The sequence below is a fragment of the Chiloscyllium punctatum genome, chromosome 20 (assembly GCF_047496795.1).
Source record: "Chiloscyllium punctatum isolate Juve2018m chromosome 20, sChiPun1.3, whole genome shotgun sequence".
In the NCBI taxonomy this organism is placed as follows: Eukaryota; Metazoa; Chordata; class Chondrichthyes; order Orectolobiformes; family Hemiscylliidae; genus Chiloscyllium; species Chiloscyllium punctatum.
In genome coordinates, this window is record NC_092758.1 from 41112635 (window position 1) to 41138109 (window position 25475).

The following is a 25475-nucleotide window of genomic DNA, read 5'->3' on the forward strand; positions in this document are numbered from 1 at the left end:
GTGGCAGCTCTGAAGTGTTTTCTTTAAGTGATAGCTATTTTTCAGAAATGCTAATCTCAGGTGATTTTTTTTCAATAAGTGTCTGATTGCATTTGCTTCACTGATGTGACAAATAGGTATTAATCAGAACAATTTAAAAGTCATGTTTTATAATATACATACTTGGACAGTGAATGACCTGCTAATTCAATCTGATGCCAGATGAGTTGCATTGGAATTAGTAGATACATGATTAATAGAACTTCCCCCAGCAGGTGCAAACAATTGTACACCACCCATGAAGAGAAAAACAGTAATTAATCCATCCAATCAACTGCATTAGCAGCCATTTTGAATGATTATTGCATAGTTGTCTTTGGATCAAAGTTAACAAGGCTTCAACTTTGTGCCCTTGTGAGGGACTAACAGGCTTTGTCTGCCATGTAAGTTGATTACCCCATTCCCCCATCCCTCACATTCCTTGTGTGTTTAGTCCCCAATGACCCTCAGCCTCTCCTCATTTCTGTTCAGCTCTTTTATATTGTCATTAATGTCTCCAATTTACTCCCAGAGCCTTGTTGCTTTGCCCTAGTTTGCCATAAACTCCCTCCATCTAGAGACTGGAATGATAGCAAGTTTTTTTTTAGATTAGATTAGATTACTTACAGTGTGGAAACAGGCCCTTCGGCCCAACAAGTCCACACCAACCCGCTGAAGTGCAACCCACCCAGACCCATTCCCCTACACTTACCCCTTCACCTAACACAATGGGCAATTTAGCATAGCCAATTCACCTCACCTGCACATTTTTTGGGGGATTGTGGGAGGAAACCGGAGCACCCGGAGGAAACCCACGCAGACACAGGGAGAATGTGCAAACTCCACACAGTCTGTCACCTGAGGCGGGAATTGAACCCGGGTCTCTGGCGCTGTGAGGCAGCAGTGCTAACCACTGTGTTGTGAAAATCCCCCACTTCTCTGAGTCCCACTCTTTCTTATCCTCTATAAGATCCTACACTTGTGTTTAGCATTGTTCCCTCTCATTGTATTTAATACTTCAGTGACCCAGTCCACTGAATCCCAAAACCAAATTAGAGTTGCCTGCTTTCCCTAGGACTCTATGGATGTACCCGACTTGCTAATTGACCATTATCAAGTGAAACACCAGGAATAGTCACGGTCCACCACCCAGACTGATACCTCCATAGTACCTCAACAGGCCTGTAATTCCAGGATGGATGCACTTGACCTGCGGGACTGACTGTGGCCAAAGCCCCAGACTGGAAGGACAGGAATTCCTGGACTCTGGTAGGACCAAGTGCTTGATTGGTTGTGACCAACCCTCTCGACTGAATCAGCTAACACCCTAAACTGACTGTAGTCCCCCATAACTCCAGTAAGGACTAGTCTTCCCCTTTGCCTTTGAGACATGGTCATTTGCTCAAAGCACATGCAGTGTGTTTGCCAAGTAATCTGCTGGCATGTGGTGTAGATGTGACATTGCCTTTTTTAATATTTCAAAAATATACTTTATTCATAAAATATTTTGATGATCTGTACAATTGGTCATGCCATACATACGTAAACATTCCATTTCTTGGCATACAGAGACAGAGTAATCATTCATATACACAGGTCTGTACGATTACTATCCACATATTTAGCTGGGGGGGTCAGCGGAGCCCCCTTACTGCGTCGGCCCCCTGTGCTTAGGCAGGCAGATGTTACACGGTGGTCTTTCCCCACCGCACCTTGGCGGCAGCTGCCCCAAGTTTCAGCACATCCCTCAACACGAGGTCCTGGACCTTGGAATGTGCCAGTCTGCAACACTCAGTCGGGGTCAACTCCTTCAGCTGGAAGATCAACAGGTTTCGGACCACCCAGAGAGCGTCCTTCACCGAGTTGATGATCCTCCAGGCACAGTTGATTTCATCTCGGTGTGCGTCTGGGGGAAGAGACTGTAGAGCATGGAGTCCCGCGTCATGGAGCTGCTCGGGACGAACCTCGACAAACACCACTGCATTCCTCTCCAGACTTCTTCTGCATAGGCACATTCCAGAAGGAGGTGTGTGACAGTCTCGTCTCCCACCGCAGCCGCTTCGAGGGCAGTGTGCGGTGCGGCTGAGAGTCCTGGCATGCATAAAGGATCTCACAGGCAGAGCCCTTCTCACCACCAGCCAAGCCATGTCTTGGTGCTTATTGGAAAGTTCTGGTGATGAGGCATTCTGCCAAATGGCTTTGACAGTCTGCTCAGGGAACCGCTCGATAGGATCCTTTTCCCGAAGGGTCTCAAGGACACTACATGCTGACCACTTCCTGATGGACTTGTAGTCAATGGTGTTTTTCTTCATTAACTTCTCCACGAAGGACAGGTAATACGGAACGGTCCAACTATTTGGAGCGTTCCGCGGCAGCGAGGCCAGACCCATCCTTCACAACACCGGGGACAGGTAGAACCTCAGTACATAGTGACACTTGGTGTTTGCGTACCAGGGATCCACACACAGCTTGACGCAGCCACACACAAAGGTGGCCATCAGGGTGAGGGTGGCATTGGGTGTATTTTTTCCCCCGTTGCCCAGATCTTTATACATTGAGTCCCTTAGGATCCGGTCCATCTTTGATCTCCATATAAATTCGAAGATGGCCCAGGTGACTGCAACGGCACAGGTTCTGGGAATAGGCCATGACAGCAATGACAGTGCCTCACACCTGATGACCAGGATTTTTCCCGCAATGGAGAGCGACCATAGCTTCCATCTGCCCAGTTTCTGCCTCACTTTGCTGATACGTTCCTCCCAAAACATGGCGCACGCCCAAGCCCCCCCGAACCAAATACCCAGCACCTTCAGGTGGTCAGTCTTGACGCTGAAGGGGATCGAGGATTGGTCAGCCCAGTTCCCGAAGAGCATAGCCTGGCTCTTGCCTCGGTTTACCTTGGCCCCCGAGGCCCATTCGAACTGGTCACATATGCACAAGTCTGTGCACGGACAGCGGATCCGAGCAGAAAACGGCGACATCATCCATGTACAGGGAGGCCTTAATCCGCAGGCCCGCGCTGCCAGGAATAGTCACCCCTCTCAGGCTTGCATCCTTCCTGATGGACTCGCCAAATGGCTCTATGCAGCACACAAACAAGGCAGGAGAGAGAGGGCAGCCCTGCCTGACTCCAGATCTGACTGGGAAGCTATCTGATTCCCACCCATTGATTGAGACTGCACTGACAATGTTGGTGTAGAGCAGTCTGATCCAATTGCAGATTCCCTCCCTAAAGCCCATTTTGGAGAGAACATCTCTCATATACGTGTGTGATATCCTGTCAAAGGCTTTCTCCTGGTCCAGGCTGATCAGGCAGGTGTCCAACCCTCTGTCCTGCACGTAGGCAATCGTATCCCGAGGAGTGCGTGAATGACATTGCCATGGCACAGTGCTGTAGGGTGACATATCCATCCTTGACTGTTCGGTCTCTCACACACACACACACACACACACACACACAGTACAGGCCACCTGACTCTCCATCTTCACTAAAACAAAATGTTATCTACGGAAGCTGTCAACCTTCAAGTAAACCACAAAGTGAGTGAGTATGAAGAAATGAAGCTTCATAAGATAGATCCTGTTAACGTGCTTAAAGTGTGTGTGTGTGTCTGCGTGCGCCTTCCTGCACACAGGGTAACCAATCAGAAGCATGCAAATATTAGGGGCCCCTGAGCTCTGAAGTCAAATCTGGAAGCATTGTGTGAGTTGGATAGGATGATGTGGTGAGGATGATGGTTTGCTAATACCAACTTGCATGGATGAAGGGAGTGGGGCAGGATAAATCATGTCCACAGATCCTGCATGGAAATTGTGGTGAAAACAGAGTTGGGATAAAGCTCAGGATAGCCAGCAGAAATCTGCCGTGACTTTCAGGTCAATAATTTGTGGCCATCAATTTCCTTGAGGAAGAAGAGAGAATTGGAAATGGTATTTAAATGAGGGGAGTCAGGTTATACATGAAATGTAAATGAATGGAAATTGGGTCATTCGATAATGAGATTCTGAAATCATCATTTAAATCTTAAGGGGAAAACATCGGGAATCTTTTTCTTGATGGCGAGATTCTGATTTTTTAAATTTCTTGCCATATTTTCCTAAATTTCTTGGGAGGAGAGAATTCTGCCCAAAGGCTGGTTTGTTTGAAACCTGAGCAAAATATAGTAATGACCAGTGGAACTAACCACAAGGTGAATATAGTGTATAAAAATCTTAAACAAGTAATGGCAAGCTTCTGAATGTCGACAGTGATCAAATTTATTGTCATGCATGATGGGTGTTATTCATTTGCCATAGTTGCACTATGAATAAATAAATAACAAACCCAAAAAGGCCTGTTGGATGTTCTTTCACAGCTGCACAAGTTTGTATGTTACAACATGCAAATGCCATGCAGTGCTCTGGAGTTTGACTAATCCCAGTTTAGCAAAGTGAACTCTAAGGTCTATGAAACATTAGAAGAGGTTAATGTTAGCTGTGACTCACATGTTCACATATTATTAACACGACGGAAGCAACGACATGTAAATAAGGCACAAAACTTTCAATTATGTGAGGTACAAGTCATTCAGCTTAACATAAAATCATTTTCACTGTAATTTTAAATAGGACGCAGTTGATAAGATTATAATATTACAGTTGTTTACTGGAGTTTGGAAAATTTCAGTGTGTTATGTTGTTTTGTTAAATTTAACTAAAATCTATGTTTTGATTTCTATTTTTGTCATCTGTTTAACACATCCAAAAATCTCATTGAATTAAAGTGGTTTCAAATTACAAGGATTGTGCTCCCGGATACAAGGGGTCAAATTCTGTCCTTTTCACAAGAGTTACTGTTACATTTATTGTGCGCAACACGTATTGCAAGTAGTATATCTTATATCGTGCTTTTAGATATGATGGTTATAAGCTGAAAACAACTGTCCAAAATGTGTTGCAAGAAAGATTTTTAAAAAATATTGCTACCTGATACATGTAAGGATACAATACTATTTTTATTGTAACTGTTTGAAACAATAATTGCACCAGCATTCAAATTTTAAACCTAACCAGCTACACAGAGGTTCAAAATGATTTATTCGGCAGCCCGATAACAACAGAACACTCTAGCAAATATAGATCTGGAAATTCAAATCCCAGCCTGAAGTGATATTTGAACCGAACTGCTATGACGCGGAGAGGAGTGATTGGAGACATTTATCTGTGCCAACCATTAGATGCTGTGGAGGAGGAATAGAAAAAAGACCAACTCTCTGCTTTGTATTAATGTAGTGTGGTGCATGGAAGAACAGAATTAATAGTGGCACAACCAGTTGGAAAATATGCTATTTGATTTGCACGGCTAATGTTGGATTTACAACAGTGAAAGGTTAGAAGATAAAGTGAAACAATTCAGTAAAAGGTCATTATTAAGCTTGTTACCAGACGTGTTGTAATTTAACATTGCAACTTGTAGAGGAAGTACTTGGAGTATCGAATACATGTCATGGTATAGGAATACAGGTTAAATTCCTCCTTCTACCTAATACGTGCTGCTGGATTGTAGTTTAGTTGCATCAATAGAGGTACACCTGACCTCTCTTTGATAACCTTCATGGTGAAATGGTAGACTGGGGACATTACAGACAAATGCTAGCTCATTCAATCACTCTCTCTGGAATTGCATTACCAGCAAAAGCTGTACACAAAGAAATGTTCTTGCAGAACAAAATTCTGCAAGAATAGGAACAAAATTCCTATTAATCAAGTAGGAAATATTTTTAAAATATTGAAGGAAATAGAAAGCTACAATATTGTAGAACTAAACTTTTATGTCAATACTTAAAATGTAGAATGCGACTGAAAGTGATAACACTTTACCAAAGCCAAACTATATGTGATAAAACAGATTTAAAATGGCTTACTTTAAATCGTTTTGGTAGCACATGTTTAATTGTGTGGGAGCAGTAAATAGTTCTGTGAAGTTGTAACCTGATTTAATTGTATTCCATAGGAGCCACTGAAATTGATTCAGCGAAGAGAATCAACATCTGTGATTCATGTATTACAGAAAGCATCATGCCACAGTAAGTATGGAAAAACTAGAAGATATTATAGAATAAATAATATTTCCTATTATGGTCCAAGGTCAAGGCTACAATGTCAAGGTGATCATTTGCAATTAACTCAAACTTGAGATCATTCAAAACTCTGCCCATGAGCAGGTGTTCTAGTTCATACCATGTCCTCTCATTCACTTCCTGTATACACACCAACTACAAAGCCTCCCAGGTAAGTGCCATCCTGAGTTTAAATATGCATCCATTTTTATCCAATCCCTCTATAGTTTGCTCTGGGTGTGTAATATTTTCTAACTATACAAGCCCCCAAGTTAGAGTCATAGGGTCATAGAGATGTGCAGAAAGGAAACAGATCCTTCAACCCAACTTGTTCATGCCAACCAGCTATCCTAAAATGATCTAATCACATTTGCCAGCATTTGGCCCATATCCCTCTAAACCCTTCCCATTCATATATCCATCCAGATGCCTTTTAAATGTTGTAATTATATCAGCCTCCGTGACTTCATCTGACATTTCATTTCATACATGGACCAACCTTTGCATGAAAAAGTTGTCCCTTAGGTCCCTTTTAAATCTTTCCCCTCTCACTTTAAAGCCATGCCCTCTATTTTGGACCCCCCTATCCTGGGGAAAAGACCTTGACTATTCATGAGATCTTTACACTCCTCCCAATTCTGGCCTCACTTTATTTGCTCCACTAATGAAGGCCTTGCCTTCAGCTGCCTAAGGCTCTAATTCCATTGTCTGAATCTCACTATTTCTATTCCTCTGCCCCTGTTAAGGTGTTCCTTAAAACCTATTTCTTTGACCAAGCTTTTGGTCATTTAGCCAGTTTCTCTTTGTGGTTCAGTGTCAAACTTGCTTGATAATATTTATAAAAATATATGTAAGTATTATTATGCTAAAGACTCTATGTAGATGCAAATTGTAGCTGTTTGTTACAGTCAAAATTGAAAGGTAAATTTCTCATCAATATTTTTTCTACAATTCTGGTTGTAAGGTATGCTCTTTGACCCACCATTACAGAATGATTTGAACTAATGGTCTGGTTTTAAAATTTCCGAATTATCAATATCCAATCTCTCTCTATAAGGGCTGAAAAACTCAATCATATCTAATCTTTTTAAAATTGTATTTCTGCATCTTGGGACAAAAAATGATGCATCTTCTCCAGATTGCCTGCTTTGCTAAGTGTTTCCCTTCCTGAACAGACACAGGCACACTATTTGAAATGTTGTCTCAGATTGCAGTATGCTTGAAATAGCTTTTCCTAACGTGTAGCCTATAATGTTGACTGTAGAGTTCTACATTCTATTTGCTCGGTTAATTGCTTCTCCATTATAGTGCACCTATTGATATCAAGTATATTATCACTCCCTAATCATATTCAAATTCACGCTTTAGTATTTCGAGACCATTCATGGATTAACTCTGTCATTCATTTTTCTTCTAAATGCAGTACTTAAGTATTTAATTTTCTTCATATTAAATTTCATGGACAATTTAAATGTTTTGCCCAATTAGTTTTGTCGGTTTGTCACCTCAGATTCAGCAGCCTTGACTAATTTAGCAGCTATCATGAATAGAGCAGCTTGTGCTGGGCTTCTGGATCAGTTGCTAATATTAAAATAAAAGGGAATGGAATTTGAGATATGCCAGACGCGGGAAATGATAATACACAATAAATATTCGGGTAAGACGTGGTTCCCCATTCCACCTGTAGTGGCCAGTATAACCTATACAGTTGAGTGGCTGGGGAGCCAGCCTTCTTCATGCGTGAGAGCCTGGCAATATGCAAAACAGGATACAATTCAGACCCACATTAGGACAGTATTAATGGGACGTTCACTGTCAAGTACCCGTGGGAGGTCTCAGTTCAGGTGTCCAGAATCAGTATCAGCATCTGGTAGCATTTCACAGTGTCATACAGCATGGAAACAAACCCTTTGGTTCAACTCATCCATGCTGACCAGGTATCCAAAACTGAACTAGGCCGATTTGCCTGCATTTGGTCCAGATCCATTTCCATTCATGTATCTGTCCAAATGTCTTAAAACATTCTAATTGTATCCGCCATTCAATATACACACCATCCATTGTGTGAAAAAATTACCCTTAAGGCCACTTTTAAATCTTTCACCTCTCACCTTAAACCTATGCCATCTAGTTTTGGGCTCCCCTATACTTGGAATTTGGATACAACAAAAATGCAGCAGAAATTTCTTTCACTTTTCTCCAATAAGGTGCTGAAATTCAGAAAATCACCTCAAAAACATCATTTGGACCCACACATAAAGAGTTAGGAGTGGTATTGATAATTAATTCCATATTGGGGGGAGTTTGATACTGTTGGCCCATGCAGGACTAGATTAACCCACACTAATTTCCCGATGACTACTTACAATGAGCTGAAGGCCAAGCATTCCATGCTGTATTAAAGTTCAGGTCCCAGAAAGACCAAAATATAATCTACTCTTGAATCAACAAAACATATGCATTTCAATAATAAAAGCTAATGATGTTAGAAATGTACAGCAGATCCATTGTAACTTAGAAGTGCTTGGTTAACATCTTGGATAAAGGGGGCTAGGCTGGACAGTCACTGAACTTGCAAGGTGTAGTGAATCTTTGCTCATTACCATGATTTCAGTTTGCAGCCTAAATGGCTACAGATGTCAGTCAGCAAGGGGCCCACAATTATGAGGGACTAGCACTATAATGCCCATTGACATCTTTTAAAAGAGAAGGGTATTGTAGCTAGAGCAATTTGGACATCCATAGGTATGTCACTGAAATGTGGAAAAGAATGAATAGCAGCACTACCTGGGAGATAGAGAGCTGCTTCAGTGGAGGAAGCATAAAGGAGGGAAGTACTATAACCACAGGGTTTCAGAAAGTCCTCCAGGCAAATGCTTAAAAGGCACTGGTACCTAATAGCCACAACAGTCAGTGCCAGGAGCCCATCCAAAACCCAGAAACAATACTACAAAAAGGACAACTACACAGTGGGTACAGTGAGTGAATTCTCCAAATGCCATATTCCACAACTGCACCAATCACCTCAGATTCTCCTCAATGCACCACATTCCTATCATTCACCTCTCAACATTGGCCGTTAATGAGGAATTGAAGCTTACATTCTTATCTCACCTTCACACATTTAACATTGTTCAAAGCCTCATACCCACTACTCTCAGCTTGCAACTCTGCCAGCCATATCACACAAACAAACTGCATCGCAGTCACACTGACACACTTGCTGCACTCTAGCAGGGGATTAGGTGGGCATGGAAGAGCAACACCCACTGATGATGAAATAATCCCTGAAGATACTGACACAGCATGCAACTTGGGTCTGAAAGAGTTAGCGTTAATTGAGAGCCATAAACACCACACACGGTGATGATGTCAGGAGGACTGGTGTGGAGAGTAACAAAGCTTGAAGAAGTGAGACCTCAGACCAGGTCCTCCCAGCAGTCTCTGCAGAAATGTATTCTTGTAACAAGCAAATAATTGCAGAGATGCAACAAACTAGATCATACTTTCTACAAGATTTGCTTCCAGTTAGACCAGAAAGTGATTATCCTCATTCAAGATAAACCTAGAGGAATGTATACCTTAAAGATGGTTGTGGATGGACATAAGATGAGAGAATAGAATAGAAGCAAGATCAATTGAAATCTGAGGAGATGATCAACACTACCATTTGTGAATTGCCCTGGGTCAAGGTAAGGGTGCTGTGCTCAGGTTTTCATGATTTGGAGATGCCGGTGTTGGAATGGGGGTGTACAAAGTTAAAAATCACACAACATCAGGTTATAGTCCAACAGGTTTATTTGGAAGCACCTAATGAAGGAGTAACATTCCGAAAGCCAGTGCTTCCAAATAAACCTGTTAGACCTGGTGTTGTGTGATTTTTAACTATACTCAGGTTTAACAGCCATGGTCAATGATGACTTCAGTGAAATTTCCATGGGGATGGGAGAAGAGGTAGAGCATGGACAGGCCATGACTGCTGCTACACAAATTCAAACTGCTGTCATCATGACCATGGTCATAGTGTCATAGAGATGTACAGTATGGAGACAGACCTTTCAGTCCAACTCATCCATGCTGACCAGATATCTTAAATTAATCTAGTTCCATTTGCCAGCATTTGGCCCATTATCCCTCTAAACCCTTCCTAGTCATGTACTCATCCAGATGCCTTTTAAATGTTGTAATTGTACCAGTCTCCACCACTTCCTCTGGCAGCCCATTCCACACATGCACCACACTCTACGTGAAAAAGTTATCCCTTAGGTCCCTTTTATATCTTTTCCCTCTCACCCTAAACCTATGTCCTCTAGTTTTGGACTCCCTACCCTGGGAAAAAGACTTTGTTTATTCATCCTATCCATGCCCCTCATGATTTTATAAACTTCTATAAGGTCACCCTTCGTCTTCTGATGCTCCAGGGAAAAAAAGCCCCAGCCTATTCAGCCTCTCCCTATAACTCAAACCCTCCAACCCCAGCAATATCCTTGTGAATCTTTTCTGAACCCTTTCAAGTTTTATAATATCTTTCCCATAGCAGGGGGACCAGAATTGAATGCAGTGATTACAACAAACCAGCATTTAGTCTCCTAACCTTACTAGGATTGTCAAGGTGATGCCAGAAGAAGAGGTGGTAGCTCCATGAAGCAGAAGTCTGCTATCCTCTCTCAAGATGGCAGTATTCATTCTCCTCACACTGTGCCCCTACAATTACCTGCCAGTCAGCTCACACAGCTGCCCTCTGCAGTGCAGTTTGAAAGTTGAATCCTCTGAACTCGGAGCTGTCCAAGGCTACCCTACAGGGCCATCTTCAGACTCCCTCCCATTTGAAAGTCAGCAGCTTTCCAGCAGTGATGTACTAACATTGCAAAAGGACAGGCAAAGACAGGTGGAAGATAGCCATCAAGGGATGCACAAGGGAGATTAGTTTACAATTGTATGCAATATGGCATGCTTTGTTTTATAAATGTAGCTTAGCATTGCATCAGCATTTGTTTGTAAGTTGTGGAAATGTTCATGGCCACTGACAAATGAGAGATAAGGTGTGGTACACTTGGCAAATGGGGATTTGACATTGTGGCATTAGAGGGATATGGGCCAAATGCATAACAGTCAATTGAGTTGTTCAAAGCCAGCCCAGGCAAAAACGTGCTGCATGTTTCCTCCTCCTCATTCTGTTCCTTGTACTATTCTTCAGTTGTTTGGTGTGTAGCAGTGGGAAGAGCAATGTGCTCAAAGCCCTGGAGTTGTGCAGAATGCTGCAGATCACCAGAAATATTAACAAGCGTTCCTTCATTTACTGCATGACCCCACCAGAACAGTTTGGTTTGTTAAAGTATTGTTTCAGCCCTCCCAATGGCCTGCACACTCACATTCCAGATGGCAGTATATTATATTCATGGTAGTCACTCATACAAGAGATGTGCAAGAACCAGGAGCCATTTATTCAATGGATCACACTTGTCTCTCTGTAGCCATCCGTTGGTTTATTTCAGTAGCTCAAATACAGGTAGAATAGTGAGCTGCATAGAGGGAAATCATCATGACTGCTGCCAGGTTAGTTGGCATTGGCATATGGACATATCAACAGATAAACTAGAAACAGGACTGAGCCATTCAGCCACTCAGCCTACTCCTTTATTCAATAAGATCACTACCTGATTTGATTTTGGCCTCAAATATACACATTCCTACCTACCACCGATAACCTCTGACTCCCTTATTAGTTTGACCTGTGTGAAACTCTCTGTGTAGCCGTGAGCCACAGTTGAGGAAGTGGGATCTGTTTTAGTATTCAAGTGTACCTTCGCATTGAAACATGATGCCTGCAGATTGGTGCAGCAGTGGCACCTTGGCCAATGATGAAACCTGAAATTCTCAAACAGCCATGTGATCGTTCTGGTTCCATTTTCTCAGCTCTTGTTGATTAAAGAGTCTTGAACCTTGGCTGAAGCTGCAGATAGCAAAATATGAGAAAATATTTCCAGCACCAGCCTGAAGGAACCAAATGCATAAAGCATTGGGGTCTTCCTTCTGATTCTCACTATAAGATCATCTGATTGTGTGGTTCTTTTTGCTATGTAGCCATGTAAACTTAAAAGCTCACATCCAATGCCATTTTGGACTTTGCCTTGCTCTGGGTTTGTGTTGTGGCTATAACAGGGATCAAGTTTAAGTGAGGAGATTCTTCCTGAAGTGCAGGTGGTTGCACATTGTTTCTCATTGAAATTCAGGCGGAAGAACTTTTCCAGAACTTCCTGGGTCTCTTGCTGAGAATTTTTCTCCCTTTCCTTCTCCTCCCACTTCCAACAGCTTGTCTTTCTCCATCATCTCTGCTCATTCCCCCTATCGTGCTGTATTCCAAGAAGAGAACTGGCCATTTGATCCATATTGACAGCAACTAGTTTGTGCAGAAGACTTGAAGTCAAGGCAAAGTCTTTCAGCACTTGGCAAACCACTCTGTTGACTTTAGTACTTTGAAAGCACTCTACAAAGCACAAAACGCCTATACAATCAGAAGAATTATTAAGCTGGAGAGGGTTCAGAAGAGATTTACAAAGATGTTGCTGGGAATGGAGGGTTTCCGTTATGGGGAGAGACTGGATAGCGTCATAGAGTTGTACAGCATGGAAACAGACCCTTCGGTCCAACCTGTCCATGCCGACCAGATATCCCAATCCAATCTAGTCCCACCTGCCAGCACCAGGTCCATACCCTCCAAACCCTTCCTATTCATATACCCATCCAAATGCCTTTTTAAATGTTGCAATTGTACCAGCCTCCACCACATCATCTGGCAGCTCATTCCATACACACACCACCCTCTGCGTAAAAAAGTTGCCCCTTAGGTCTCTTTTATATCTTTCCCCTTTCACTCTAAACCCATGCCCTTTAGTTCTGGACTCCCCCACTCCAGGGGAAAGACTTTGTTTATTTATCCTATCCAAGCCCCTTATAATTTTGTAAACCTCTCTAAGGTCACCCCTCAGCCTCCGACGCTCCAACGAAAACAGCCCAGCCTGTTCAGCCTCTCCCTATAGCTCAAATCCTCCAACCCTGGCAACGTCCTTGTAAATCTTTTCTGAACCCTTTCAAGTTTCACAACATCTTTCTGATGGGAAGGAGACCAGAATTGCACACAATATTCCAATGTTGGAAGTGGGAGGAGAAGGAAAGGGAGAAAACTTCTCAGCAAGAGACCCAGGAAGTTCTGGAAAAGTTCTTCCGCCTGAATTTCAATGAGAAACAATGTGCAACCACCTGCACTTCAGGAAGAATCTCCTCACTTAAACTTGATCCCTGTTATAGACACAACACAAACCCAGAGCAAGGCAAAGTCCAAAATGGCAATATTAGTGGCCTAATAGGATGGGACCTTTTTCACTAGAGCGTAGGAGGTTTAGGGTGACCACTTAGATGATGAGGAGTACAGATAAATGAATGGTAGATGTCTTTTCCCTAGGGTAGGGGCTTACAAGACTAGAGGGCATATTTTAAGGTGAGAGGAGAAAGATTTTAAAAAGACACCAGAAGCAATTTTTTTACACAGACGATAGTTCATGTGTCAAATGAACCACCAAAGGAAGTGGTGAATGCAGGTACAGAAACAACGTTCAAAAGACATTTAGATAAGACATGAATAAGAAATGTTTGGAGGGATATGGGCCAAGTGCAGGCAGGTGGGATGGGTTTGGTTTGGGATGCTGGTGAGCATGGACTGGTCAGACCAAAGGGTATGTTTCTGTCCCCTTTGACCTATGACTCTATGACTATAAATCAATCAGTAATTAACCTGAAAGGAAGTGATGATTCCTTTAAATAATACTGATGTGGAGTCATTCATAACACTAAATGCATGTTTGAGTATAATTAATAGAAAACTGTGGAGCATCAATGTGTTAGCACTGGCATTTAATCAACATTGCATGCTGTTTGCCGCCATAATCTCTTTCTCTGTACATCCAGCCAACACTCACTGCACGTGCTCTATCCCTGTCCCAGTACAGTATTCAGCATATCTCATACCAAAAATATGTGGGTCATTTTAGATCTTTAAGGGGACCTGCAATGCTCATTTTCTGAAATTTGCTCCCAAACATTTTACAGGGTCTATAACTAATCTGTTAAACATGACTTTCTGTTTTCAGATACTGTGAATTCAGTTTTTTTGTATTTACTTCTTCACCCCTATATTCGCAATTTTTAAAAGTTGTTTCACATTTTAATCATGATCCTCCAATTTTTCCCCACAGACCTGAAATATAGACATGTACTTAAGGTATTGTCAGAGCTTTGGTGTAAGAGCCTGGCAGTGAACATAATAGAACGTTGTATTCAAAGAGCTGGTACAGTCATGCAAGGTTGAATGGATACTCTGCATAGTGTATCATTCTGGGTGGGATTCTGCTTCTCCTTCATTCGTTCCACTAATTTAATCTATTAAAGGTAACCATACTGTGGGAAGCAATAAACACTTTTATAACATTGACTATTTTAAAAACTGCTTAATTGTTTCAAATAAATCCAAGCAAATGTTTATGATCGTGAAAAGACGAAAGAAAGACTTGCATTTATATAGCACCTCACGCAATATCAAAATGTCCCAATACGTTATGCTGTACATCTCTATGAATCTATGAAGTTTTTTTTAAAGTGCAATAATTGTTACAAGAGACAAAGCAGTCAATTTAAGAACAACAAGGTCGCACATAAAGAAATGATAGTGGCTAAGTTATCTGTTTTTATTGATGATTGAGGTAAAAATATTGGTCAGAACACTGGGGAACTCCAGCGTTCTTCCTCAAAATAGTGTCCTGGAATATTTTACATCGACCTGAATGGCAACCTTGGTCTAATGTCTCATTTGAAAAATGGCACCTCTGAACAACGACATTAAGATGTGTGCTTGAGCACCTGGAGGGAGCTTGACCCCACAATGTGGCATCGAGAGCAGGAAGCCTAAGATTTCCAAGAGTGCGAGCCAAAACAGAGGAGACTGAGCCCTTGCAGGGAGTGCACTTAAGAAAGACAGCTGAATGTTTACCTTTATTCTTTTATTTCTCCGCTTATTATTAGAAGGACTGTAAAGTTAACTCAACGTTATTTCTTTATTTTTCTACTTACTCTAAGAACAGCGATAATGCTTTACTTTTAACTTTGTTTCTCTATGCGACTACTTGTACTTACGTTTCATACTGAGATACCTTTGTACTTAGGTCCCTGTACCATAGCTAACATGGCACCATGTGTGGCGACATTGTACTCCTGTACTTGAGTATATGTGACAGTAAAGCTTAAATCAAATCAATGATCTGGCTCTAAGCACAATGCACAGAGTCACAACTGACTGATTGCATTGTAAATGCTGACATTTCCATAGAACATCTTCATTAATATGCATTTTGTAAAATGATTCCTATCAGGGTGCAGAGAAAATCAACAACAGTGTCACTAACTTTAGCCCCTTCTTCTGGAAGTGAAGGTTCTGCAAGCCCGAGAAGTCCCCAGATGTACTCCAAACCTGTTCAGACTTTATCTGTCAACACCCAGCAGGTAACGAGTAACAATATGTCTCAGTTAACTCAGCAATCAATTTTAAAATACTACATTAAATTGAGAATTCTGATTACTTTGCAAGATTATCATTTGATTGTGAAGAACTAACTTTTGTTTTACACTAAATTGAAGCTTTTAAGTCATGAGATTGCACTGACAACAAGAACTGTGCAAAACAGTAACTTTACAACTAAATTATTTTTGTGAAATCATTCCGTTTTGTTAATTAAAAATAAAATTCTCATGTGAATTACTCTGGATGTAACTACCAAATTTAGATCAGTAAAACTGTATTAAAGAGCCAGAATCTTTAGAATGTGTATTTTTCAAATGTTCTTTTTCATATGTCAAGAAACAAATGACGCAGCAACTTTAAATAATATTTGCACATTACATTGAAAGAAAGTCATCATTTATGGCTCTTCTGATGTTGAAACATCCTCTAAATGGATAACAAAAAGTTAATTCAACATTTTTTGGGAGTCATTTATTACAAAAAAATCTTTAAACTTTGAATTTACTTAATTTCAACAGAGTGAAGAGACCCCATTTACTACCCATTCAGGAGTTTCAACAGAACTTGCCCCAGTGTTTACAAAGGTAAGAGAGGCCTCAATCATCTGAATGTTGTTGCATTTCCATTCACCACACTTTTTACAGCATATCTCAATCCTGGAACACCCGGTTCAACAATATTGCGTCACAATGCTGTGCAAATATTTTCCCATCCCATGAAGAGTACTCATGTTTTGTCAGTAAACTGATGGATAGACATCCTGACTTTTGTGCTTCAAATCTCCTTGGCAATTGGGATGAACTGGAGCTGTAACCAGCATGATGGAGACAAAATCAGAAGCATAAAGGGACTTGGGAGTCCTAGTTCAGATTTCTCTTAAGGTTAACACATAGGTTCAGTTGACAGTTAGGAAGGCAAAAGCAATATGAGCATTCATTTCAGAAAGGCTAGAATATAACAGCTGAGATGTATTGCTGAAGTTGGCTAAGGCTTTTGTTAGACCACATTTGGAATATTGTGAGCGGTTTTGGGCCCTGCATCTAAGGACGGATGTGTACAGAGGAGGGTGTACAGAGGAGGTTTACAAGAATGATCCCGGGGATGAAGGGCTTGACGTATGAGGAGCGGTTGAGAACTGTAGATCTGCACTCAATGGAATTTTGAAGGTTGAGGGAGGATCTGATTGAAAATTACAGAATATTGAGAAGTTTGAATAGAGTCGAAATGGAGAGGATGTTTCCACTAATAGAAGAGATTAGGACCCGAGGGCACAGCCTCAGAGTGAAGGGATGATCCTTTAGAATTGAGGTGAGGAGGAATTTCTTCAGCCAGAGGGTGGTTAATCTATAGAATTCATTGCTGCAGAAGGCTTGGAGGCCAAGTCATTGGATGTATTTTTATGTTCCTAGAATCCCTACCGTGTGGAAACAGGCCATTCAGCCCAACAGGTCCTACTCCGACCCTCCGGAGAGCATTCCAGACTCACCCCCCTATCTTATCCCTGTGGCCCTGTATTTCCCATGGCTAAATCAACTAACCTACACATCCCTGGACACTATGGGCAATTTAGCATGGCCAATCCACCTAACCTGCATGTCTTTGGACTGTGGAAGGAAACCAGAGCACCCAGAGGAAACCCATGCAGACACGAGAAGAATGTGCAAACTCATTTAAGACACAGATAGATAGATTCTTGATTGGTAAGGAGATCAAGGGTGACAGGAAGAAGGCAGGAGAATAGGGTTGAGAAATTTATCAGCAGTGATCAGATGGCAGAGTGGAATAAATGGGCTGAATGGCCTCATTCTGTTTCTACATTTGATGGTTTTATGAAGATGGGATGGGGTCAGAAACTAAAATGGGTCAAAATCCAATTATTCTATGTCACTGTGATGGTGTAGTAGTGTTTTTGGTGGACTAGGAATCGAGAGACTCAGTGCTCTGAGGACTGGCGTTCAAATCCTAGTGTTGGCACAGGATCTCAGAAGGAGGCCATTTGGCTTATTGTGGGAGAAAGTGAGGACTGCAGATGCTGGAGATCAGAGCTGAAAATGTGTTGCTGGAAAAGCGCAGCAGGTCAGGCAGCATCCAAGGAGCAGGAGAATCGACGTTTCGGGCATGAGCCCTTCTTCAGGAATTTGGCTTATTGTGTCTGCTGCAGCTCTTGAAATGAGTAGCTTGTCTTTGTGTCATTCTCCTGCCTTTATACAAAGACTTGATTGCAGGTTGAACAATACTGAGAACTGAACACCCAACAGTATTACTAAGGCAAAGGAATAGCTCATTTGACCCTTTGAGCCTGCTCCACCAGTCATGGCTGATCATCCAACTCAATAGGCTGTTCCTGCTTTCTTCCCATAACCTTCAATCTCTTTATCAATTTACATAATTGTGAGCGGTTGCATTTTGGCAGGGCAAACCAGCACAAACTTTATACAGTTAATGGTTGGGCTATGGGAAGTGTTGCCAAACAAGGAGACCGAGGGCTGCAGGCGCATAGTTCCTTGGAAGTGGAGTTGCAAGTAGACAGGGTGGTGAAGAAGGTATTTAGCAATCTTGCATCCATTGGTCAGAGTTTTGAGTATAGGAGTTAGGATTCATGTTGTTGTGACTGTACAGGACATTGGTGAGACCACTTTTGGAATACTGCGTACAGTTTTGATCTCCCTGCTATAGGAAGGATGTGTTAAATTTGAAAGGGGTCAGAAAAGATTTCTAAGGATGTTGCCAGAATTGGTGTGTTTGAGCTATAGGGAGAGGCTGAATAGGCTGGGGCAATTTCCTTGGAGTTCAAAGTTTGGTAGAGTGTTGGAATGTTGGAGGCTGAAGGGTGACCTTCTAGATGTTTATAAAATGATGAGGGCCCTGGATAGGGTGAGTAGCCAAGGGTTTTTTTTTCCAGTGCAGGGGAGTCCAAAACTAGAGGGTATAGCTTTAAGGTGAGAGAGGAAAGATCTAAAAGGAACCTGAAGAGTAACTACTTCATGCAGACTGTGGTACGTGTATAGAATGAACTGCCAGAGGAAGTGGTGGAGGCTGGTAAAATTATAACATTTAAAAGGCATCTGGATAGGTACATGATTAGGAAGAGTTTAGAGGGATATGGACCAAATTCTGGCAAATAGGATTAGATTCATTTCGGACATCTGGTCAGTGTAGATGAGTTGGACCAAAGGATCTGTTTCTGTGCTGTATATCTTACTGAGTCTATGACTGTAAGTGTTATATCTAACTCCTTCATAAAATCATTCAATATTTTTGTCTTTAACTGCTTTCTGTGATATTGAGTTCCACAATGAAGAAATTTCTCCTTAACTAAGTTTTACCCCATATCCCAGACTATGAGCCTGATTCTGGACACCTCCACCGTCAGGAACATCCTTCCTGCATCTAACCTGCCTAGTCCTGTTATAACTTTATAGGTTCTATGAGATCTTCCTTCATTCTTCTGAACTCCAGCAAATATAATCATAACTGATTCAACCCCATCACATAGACCAGTCCTGTCTTCTCAGGAACCGATCTGGTAAATCTTTACTGCACTTCCTCTGTAGCAAGAACATCTTTCCTCAGAGAAGGAAACCAAAACTGTACATGATATTATGGGTGTGGTCTCACCATGATTCTGCACATTTGCAGCAAGATATTCCTATGCTCACTATGAAGGTCAAGAGACCATTTCCCTTCTTTACTGCCTGCTGCACCTGCACGCTTGCCTTCAGTGACTGGTGTACACTGACACCCAGATCTCACTGCACATTCTCCTCTCTCAATTTATAGCCATTCAGATAATAATCGGCCTTCCTGATTTTGCTCCCAAAGTGGATTATCTCACATTTATTCACATTATACTGCATCTACCATGCATTTGCCCACTCACTCAGTTTGTCTAAATCATACAGATGTATCTCAGCTCACCCCACCACCCAGCTTTGTGTCATCTGCAAATTTAGAAATATAATATTTAGTTCCCTCATCCAAATCATTAAGCTATATTGCTAATAGCTGGGGCCCTAGCACTACAGTACCCTACCAGTCACTCCTTGCCACTCAGAATACGACCTATTTATTTCTACTTTTCGTTTCCTGTCTGCCAACCTGTCTTTCTATCCATCTCAATATACCACTCCCAATCCCATGCATTTTAATTTTAAACATTAATCTCTTAAGTGGGACTTTGTCAAAACCTCTGCAAGTCTAAATAAACTGCAACCACTGCCCATCATCAACTCCAGCCGATTTGTCAAGGATGAGTTCCCTTTCATAAATCCACACAGACTCTGCTCAATCCTGCCACTGTTTTCAAATGTTCAGGTATTATTTATTATATGATGATCTCTAGCAATTTCCTCACTACCAACGTCAGACTAACTGGTTCAAAATTCCTGATTTGCTCTCTGTCTCCCATCTTAAGCTCAAAATCTTAAATTCAGTCTTAGATGCGGGACAGAGCAGCAGGTGAGTTGCCATTGTTAATGAAAGTTGAAATCAGTGCAACAGTGACAAGAATTGGCAATGTGGAATCAAAAGTGGAGCGAAAAGCAACAAGGGGCAGAAAACATTTCTGGCAATTGGCTAACAGCCTGCAAACAGTAGTGGTGAGGTAAAGAATCACATTAAACAGGAAGTTAGAAATATATGCAATATGTGCTAGAGTAAGCATGGGTGACTTTAAGATTAGAGTGGTGCTTGAAAAGCACAGCAGGTCAGGCAGCATCCAAGGAGCAGGAAAATCGACGTTTTGGGCAGGAGCCCTTCATCAGGAATGAGGCTGGGAGCCTCCGGGCTGGAGAGATAAATGGGATGAGGGTGGGGCTGGGGTGAAGGTAGCTAAGAGTGCAGTAGATGGATGGAGGTGGGGATGAAGGTGATAGGTCAGAGAGGAGTGTGGAGCAGATAGCTGGGAAGGGAGATTGGCAGGTAGGACAGTCGTGAGGATGGTGCTGAGCTGGAAGGTTGAAACAGAGGTAAGGTGGGGGTGAGGGGAAATGAGGAAACTGGTGAAGTCCACATTGATACCGAACATTTCAACTCCACCTCCCGCTCTGCCGAGGACATGTAGGTCCTGGGCCTCCTCCATTGCCACTCCCTCACCACCCGAGGCCTGGAGGAAGAACGCCTCATCTTCCGCCTTGGAACACTTCAACACCACTGCATTTCCTGCTTGAAACATCAGTTTTCCTGCTCCTCGGCTGCTGCCTGACCTGCTGTGCTTTTCCAGCACCACTCTAATCTTGACTCTGATCTCCAGTATCTGCTGTCTTCACTTTCGCCATAGGTGACTTTAATCCACACTTAGACTGGAAAAAGACTGGAAATAGGACTGTTGCTGATGAATTCTTAGAGTGTGCACAAATGGATTCTTAGACCAATACCTTGAGGAACCAACTGTCCAATGTGCCAAGGCAGGCTGTCCTAGATTTAGTTTTGTGCAATTAAGTAATAAGCTTATTGTAAGAGGTTCTTTAAGAAAAAGTAACCATAACATGACAGAGCTCTTCATTGGCATAGAAAGTGATGTAGAGTTGAAAACTAGGGTCCTAAATCTAATCACAGGGGATCTCAGTGAAATGTATAAAGTTCTGAAATGGCAGACTAAATGCAAGAATGATGTTTCTCCCCTGCACAGTCTCAGGAAGTGCAATAGGCTATTTCTGACTGAGATGAGGAGAAAATTCTACAGGTGGGCCTGTAAAATTCTTTACCACAGAGGCTGTGGAGGAGAAGTCATTGAATACATTTAAAACTTGAAGGTGCCGGTGTTGGATTGGGGTGGACAAAGTTAAAAATCACACAACACTATGTTATAGTCCAACAGGTTTATTTGGAAGCACTAGCTTTCAAAGCACTGCTCCTTCATCAAATAACCGCCTGATGAAGGAACAGTGCTCTGAAAGCTAGTGCTTTCAAATAAACCTGTTGGACTATAACCTGGTGTGTGATTTTTAACATTGAATATATTTAAGAAAGACATCAGTAGATTTCTAGAAGCTAAATGTGTCATGTGGTCAGGGAACAGGAGTATGGTGTTGAGGTAGAGGATCAGCCCTGATTATGCTGAATAGTGGAGCGGGTTCGATGGGCCAAACAGCTTACTTCTGCTCCTCTTAGTTTTTTCAGTATTTGTGAAGTTCCCTGAAGGAATTGGGCATAGATCTTACAGAATGCAGGGCTGTCAAGCTAACATAACCTGTTGGAATTGTTGATGGATCCACTCTTTTATTAATCCCTACCGTACAGTAAATCTCCATGAAGCAAACTTACAATGTTTTCAAGGAGGCAGAGAGGAGTCTGCCAGATTGTAAAAGGTGACTTCTGAAAGTGATCACCAACTGAAAGAAAAGTGGCCAGCCATTTGCAACCGTATCAGCTAGTGGTGCACCCGAGTCAACACTGTGATACCTGCTGCCCCATGAACACTCCAGATGGACACTCATGGCATAAAATTAATTCTGCAAATTCCAAAATGATCAGAACATTCATAAATGTTCAGAAAAAAAAATCCTATTCTGCCAGTGTTATGAGATTGAGCATAGTCATGGATTTTTGGGTCCCCTGTCTTTGTTTCCTTGGAAGGGGGGAATTGAACTGGATGCTATATAAGTGAAAATCACAAATTCTTTCTTTGTGAATAAATGTACAATATCATTGTTCTTGGTGATCAGAAATATTCACCAATACATATGTTGCTGAATTCACGCAGTGCACCTTGTAGCATAATTAATCACAATGATTTTCGTACTTTCATGGCTGGAGGATGTCACTATTTACCAGGAATACTGCAAACACTAAGCAAGGGTGGCATGGTGGCTCAATGGTTAGCACTGTTGCCTCACAGTACCAGTGACCCAGTTTCGATTCCAGCCTCGGGCAACTGTTTGTGCAGAGTTTGCACATTATCCCTGTGTCTGTGTGGTTTCTTCCAGGTGCTGTGGTTTCCTCCCACAGGAGGTTCGGTGACTTGGCCATGCTAAATTGCCCATAGTGTCCAGGGAATTGAGGGGTAGGGGAATGGGTCTGATGGTTTACTCTTTGGAGGGTCGATGTGAACTTGTTGGGCTGAATAGGATTCTATGATTCAAAACAGGTGCACACTTAGATTGGTATAATTTGGGGGAAGTGAGGCAGCATATCCTGAAAGAGCTATTTGTGAAATTATCTAAGTGAACAAACAGGCCTTAACAGTGGGAATGAAATGTATAGGTCTACTGATACACATTCTCATATACTGACGTAAGTATGGCTTTACATTTCAGTGGTTTCCCAAAAGTTCGCAAGAATATAATTTTCATCCTATTTTAGTGACAATTTTACAAGTTTGTACAGCTACTTGGCTATCCCAGCATTGTGAACCTGTAAATAATGTCATAGAACATTTAGAATCTAGCCCATTCTGTCACAATGATGGTTCATTGTGTAAATTGTGCATTAATTCATCCAGTAACTGTTGAAGATACACAACGTATTACATTACATGCACCACATTAAAATGAAAATTTGCTTTAGTACATATCTTATGAAAAACAAAGAACAGCCAGAATAGGCAGCCAGTACCATCATATTCTCCTTTTCTTACAAAATAAATCTGTGACAATAAAAGTGGACTGTTTATTCATGCAAATGCAGAAAGCTAGGGGTGAGGAGACAAACTGAAGGTTCACTGAGAGTATCTAATACTCTTGCACCAACCCTGCTGTTTACAACTGCTCTCATCAATGCCTACCTGAGAAAAATGCACTGAGAAGTTTAAGTTTTACCATTCAATTAGATATAGGAAGCAGGAGGATTAATGGCTCTTGTAATGTTTTGTCAAACTAAAAAACACTTCTAATTGCCCTATCTAATATAGAGTAAAACAATTAATGTAACTCTCATTTCCCATAAAGCAATGCTTATTAATTAATGTCAATTGCTTTCATGAAGTTTACTGTTTATAAAGGTTTTGTAAGTGAAGGTATTTCAGAAGTGGTTGAAAATGATATGTGCAGCTCAAAAGAGGTCTTTAGTTGTTGAGTTGAACCTTTAGAATGAAGCCATTAAGTTGCACCTAAGTTAATTTGTTACGTATTTTAATATTGCTTGTTGGATTACATCATATATCATATTGTTTTCAAAACAATTAATATCTCAACTGCAAATGAGCAATTCTCGGTAGTATCAGCTTTGGTAGAATATCTGAAGGCATCAACAAATTAACTTTATTTCGCCAAGTCCTGAGGACAGTCATAAATGTTAGGAAAGATGCAAATTTAATTGAAAATACTTGTTTGGAGAGTCTTCACAAGGACCTCAAACAACATTTCAAAACTGTATAGCTGTTTCAAAGGGTGAAGACTGCATGCAACATCGTCATTTACAATAAAGTGTAAAATTGCTTCTACAATTTCTTTGTTTTCCAAACAAAAAATGTTTCATCAAATACTTTTTAAGGTCTTGTGCTGTATTTTCATAGTAAAGTTTATAATGTTATCAAGTAGAAATAAATGTGTTTTCTTGTTGTAGTATTTGCAGGATGTTACATCACCAAAGAGTCAGTTAGTTGTACTGGAGTGCAGAGTCCAGGGTTCCACCCCTTTAAATATCCAATGGTACAAGGAGGAAAAGTTTATCAAGGACTCTGCAGATTTTCGAATTTTAAGAAAAAGTAAGTCATATCATATTGTTCTTCCTAAATAAAGCTAGGGTTAAGTCATCATAAAATCACTGCTATTTCTTTCTGAGGGTACGTTTGTGTCACCTGCATGTCCTTATGGTAGGAGGTGACTAAGAGAAGATACTGACCTTGCCCTAAAGAGTCAACGGCTTTTTCTCTCACCAATCACTGCTACCTGTTTCCTACTTTATTGGAGAACTAATTTTCTTAGCTGAACAAATTTAGCTCTTGAGTGTCAATGCTATCTCTCAACAGATTTCACTGCAGATCTATTCCACAGATCACAATTGGCCTGAATTCAAAATAGCAAGGTTTACTGTTCATTTAATTGTGGAATCCAAGAGAATTAATAACATTTTTTAAATGTCAAGCTAAAAAAAGTTTAAATCATCACTGTCTAACAGTTTATTGACATGCCCATATTTCTACTTTGAAAATGTATTGAAAATTGAACTTCTTAAAAGAGAAAATCTATTTTAACATTGTTTCATAGTGCAGGGACATTTCCTCCCAGCACAGAAAAGTACTTCTGCTGTGTTGATTCAAAATAAAGCACGAGTAATAACAGCTACCTATCATGTTAACAAATGGAATCAATGGTCGGGATGATTATTGATCTGAGCTCCTAATATCCCACTCATAATGATGCCTTCTGGGAACTGTATCAACAAAGAAAGATGAGCAGATATCTATGTCTCCATTGGGTTCATTATGAATGCATGATCAAAGTCCAAGATTCACTTAGATTAGCTCAGAGAGGGTCTGATTTTACAGATATGAGTAGACTTTTTGCTTCAATTTACAGATGTCTTTATGAAGTTACAATAAACTGTTTCTTCCAATGCTTGTATGCTTATTTGGATAAGACTTAAATGAAGTGGAGAAAATCTTCTGTTCTTGATAACAAAAAATGGCACTGCCTAATTGCCACTTTGAGAGGATTGTAAAAGTTGTTTGTTTAAACAGATTTTTGAATGGCTATACAGTTTGAATGCAGTTCAAGACTGTTCATTGTTAATATAAGGTCTATTGATTCTATATTTGAAGGACAAGGAGGATGTGGGGATGGGGTATGGAAGAGTCTTGAGAGCATGGAAGAGAATGGGGTGATGGAGTTTTACATTTTAAATGTGCC

At 41.2% G+C, this 25475-nt stretch overlaps 1 protein-coding gene across 4 annotated transcripts in view; it reads left to right on the forward strand.

The window, feature by feature from the left end:
- LOC140492070 (myotilin-like) overlaps positions 1–25475 on the forward strand; it is a 153424-nt gene that overhangs the window by 21919 nt on the left and 106030 nt on the right. The window contains exons 1-5 of one of the 4 annotated variants that reach the window (XM_072590746.1): positions 5256–5386; positions 6011–6083; positions 15539–15668; positions 16206–16271; positions 24190–24331. In XM_072590746.1, the coding sequence (XP_072446847.1) occupies positions 6076–6083; positions 15539–15668; positions 16206–16271; positions 24190–24331 (346 nt within the window). In that variant the 5' untranslated portion in view covers positions 5256–5386; positions 6011–6075. Of the gene's footprint in view, positions 1–5255; positions 5387–6010; positions 6084–15538; positions 15669–16205; positions 16272–24189; positions 24332–25475 lie in introns of those variants that run through there. The other 3 variants (XM_072590745.1, XM_072590748.1, XM_072590747.1) reach the window with 3 other exon arrangements.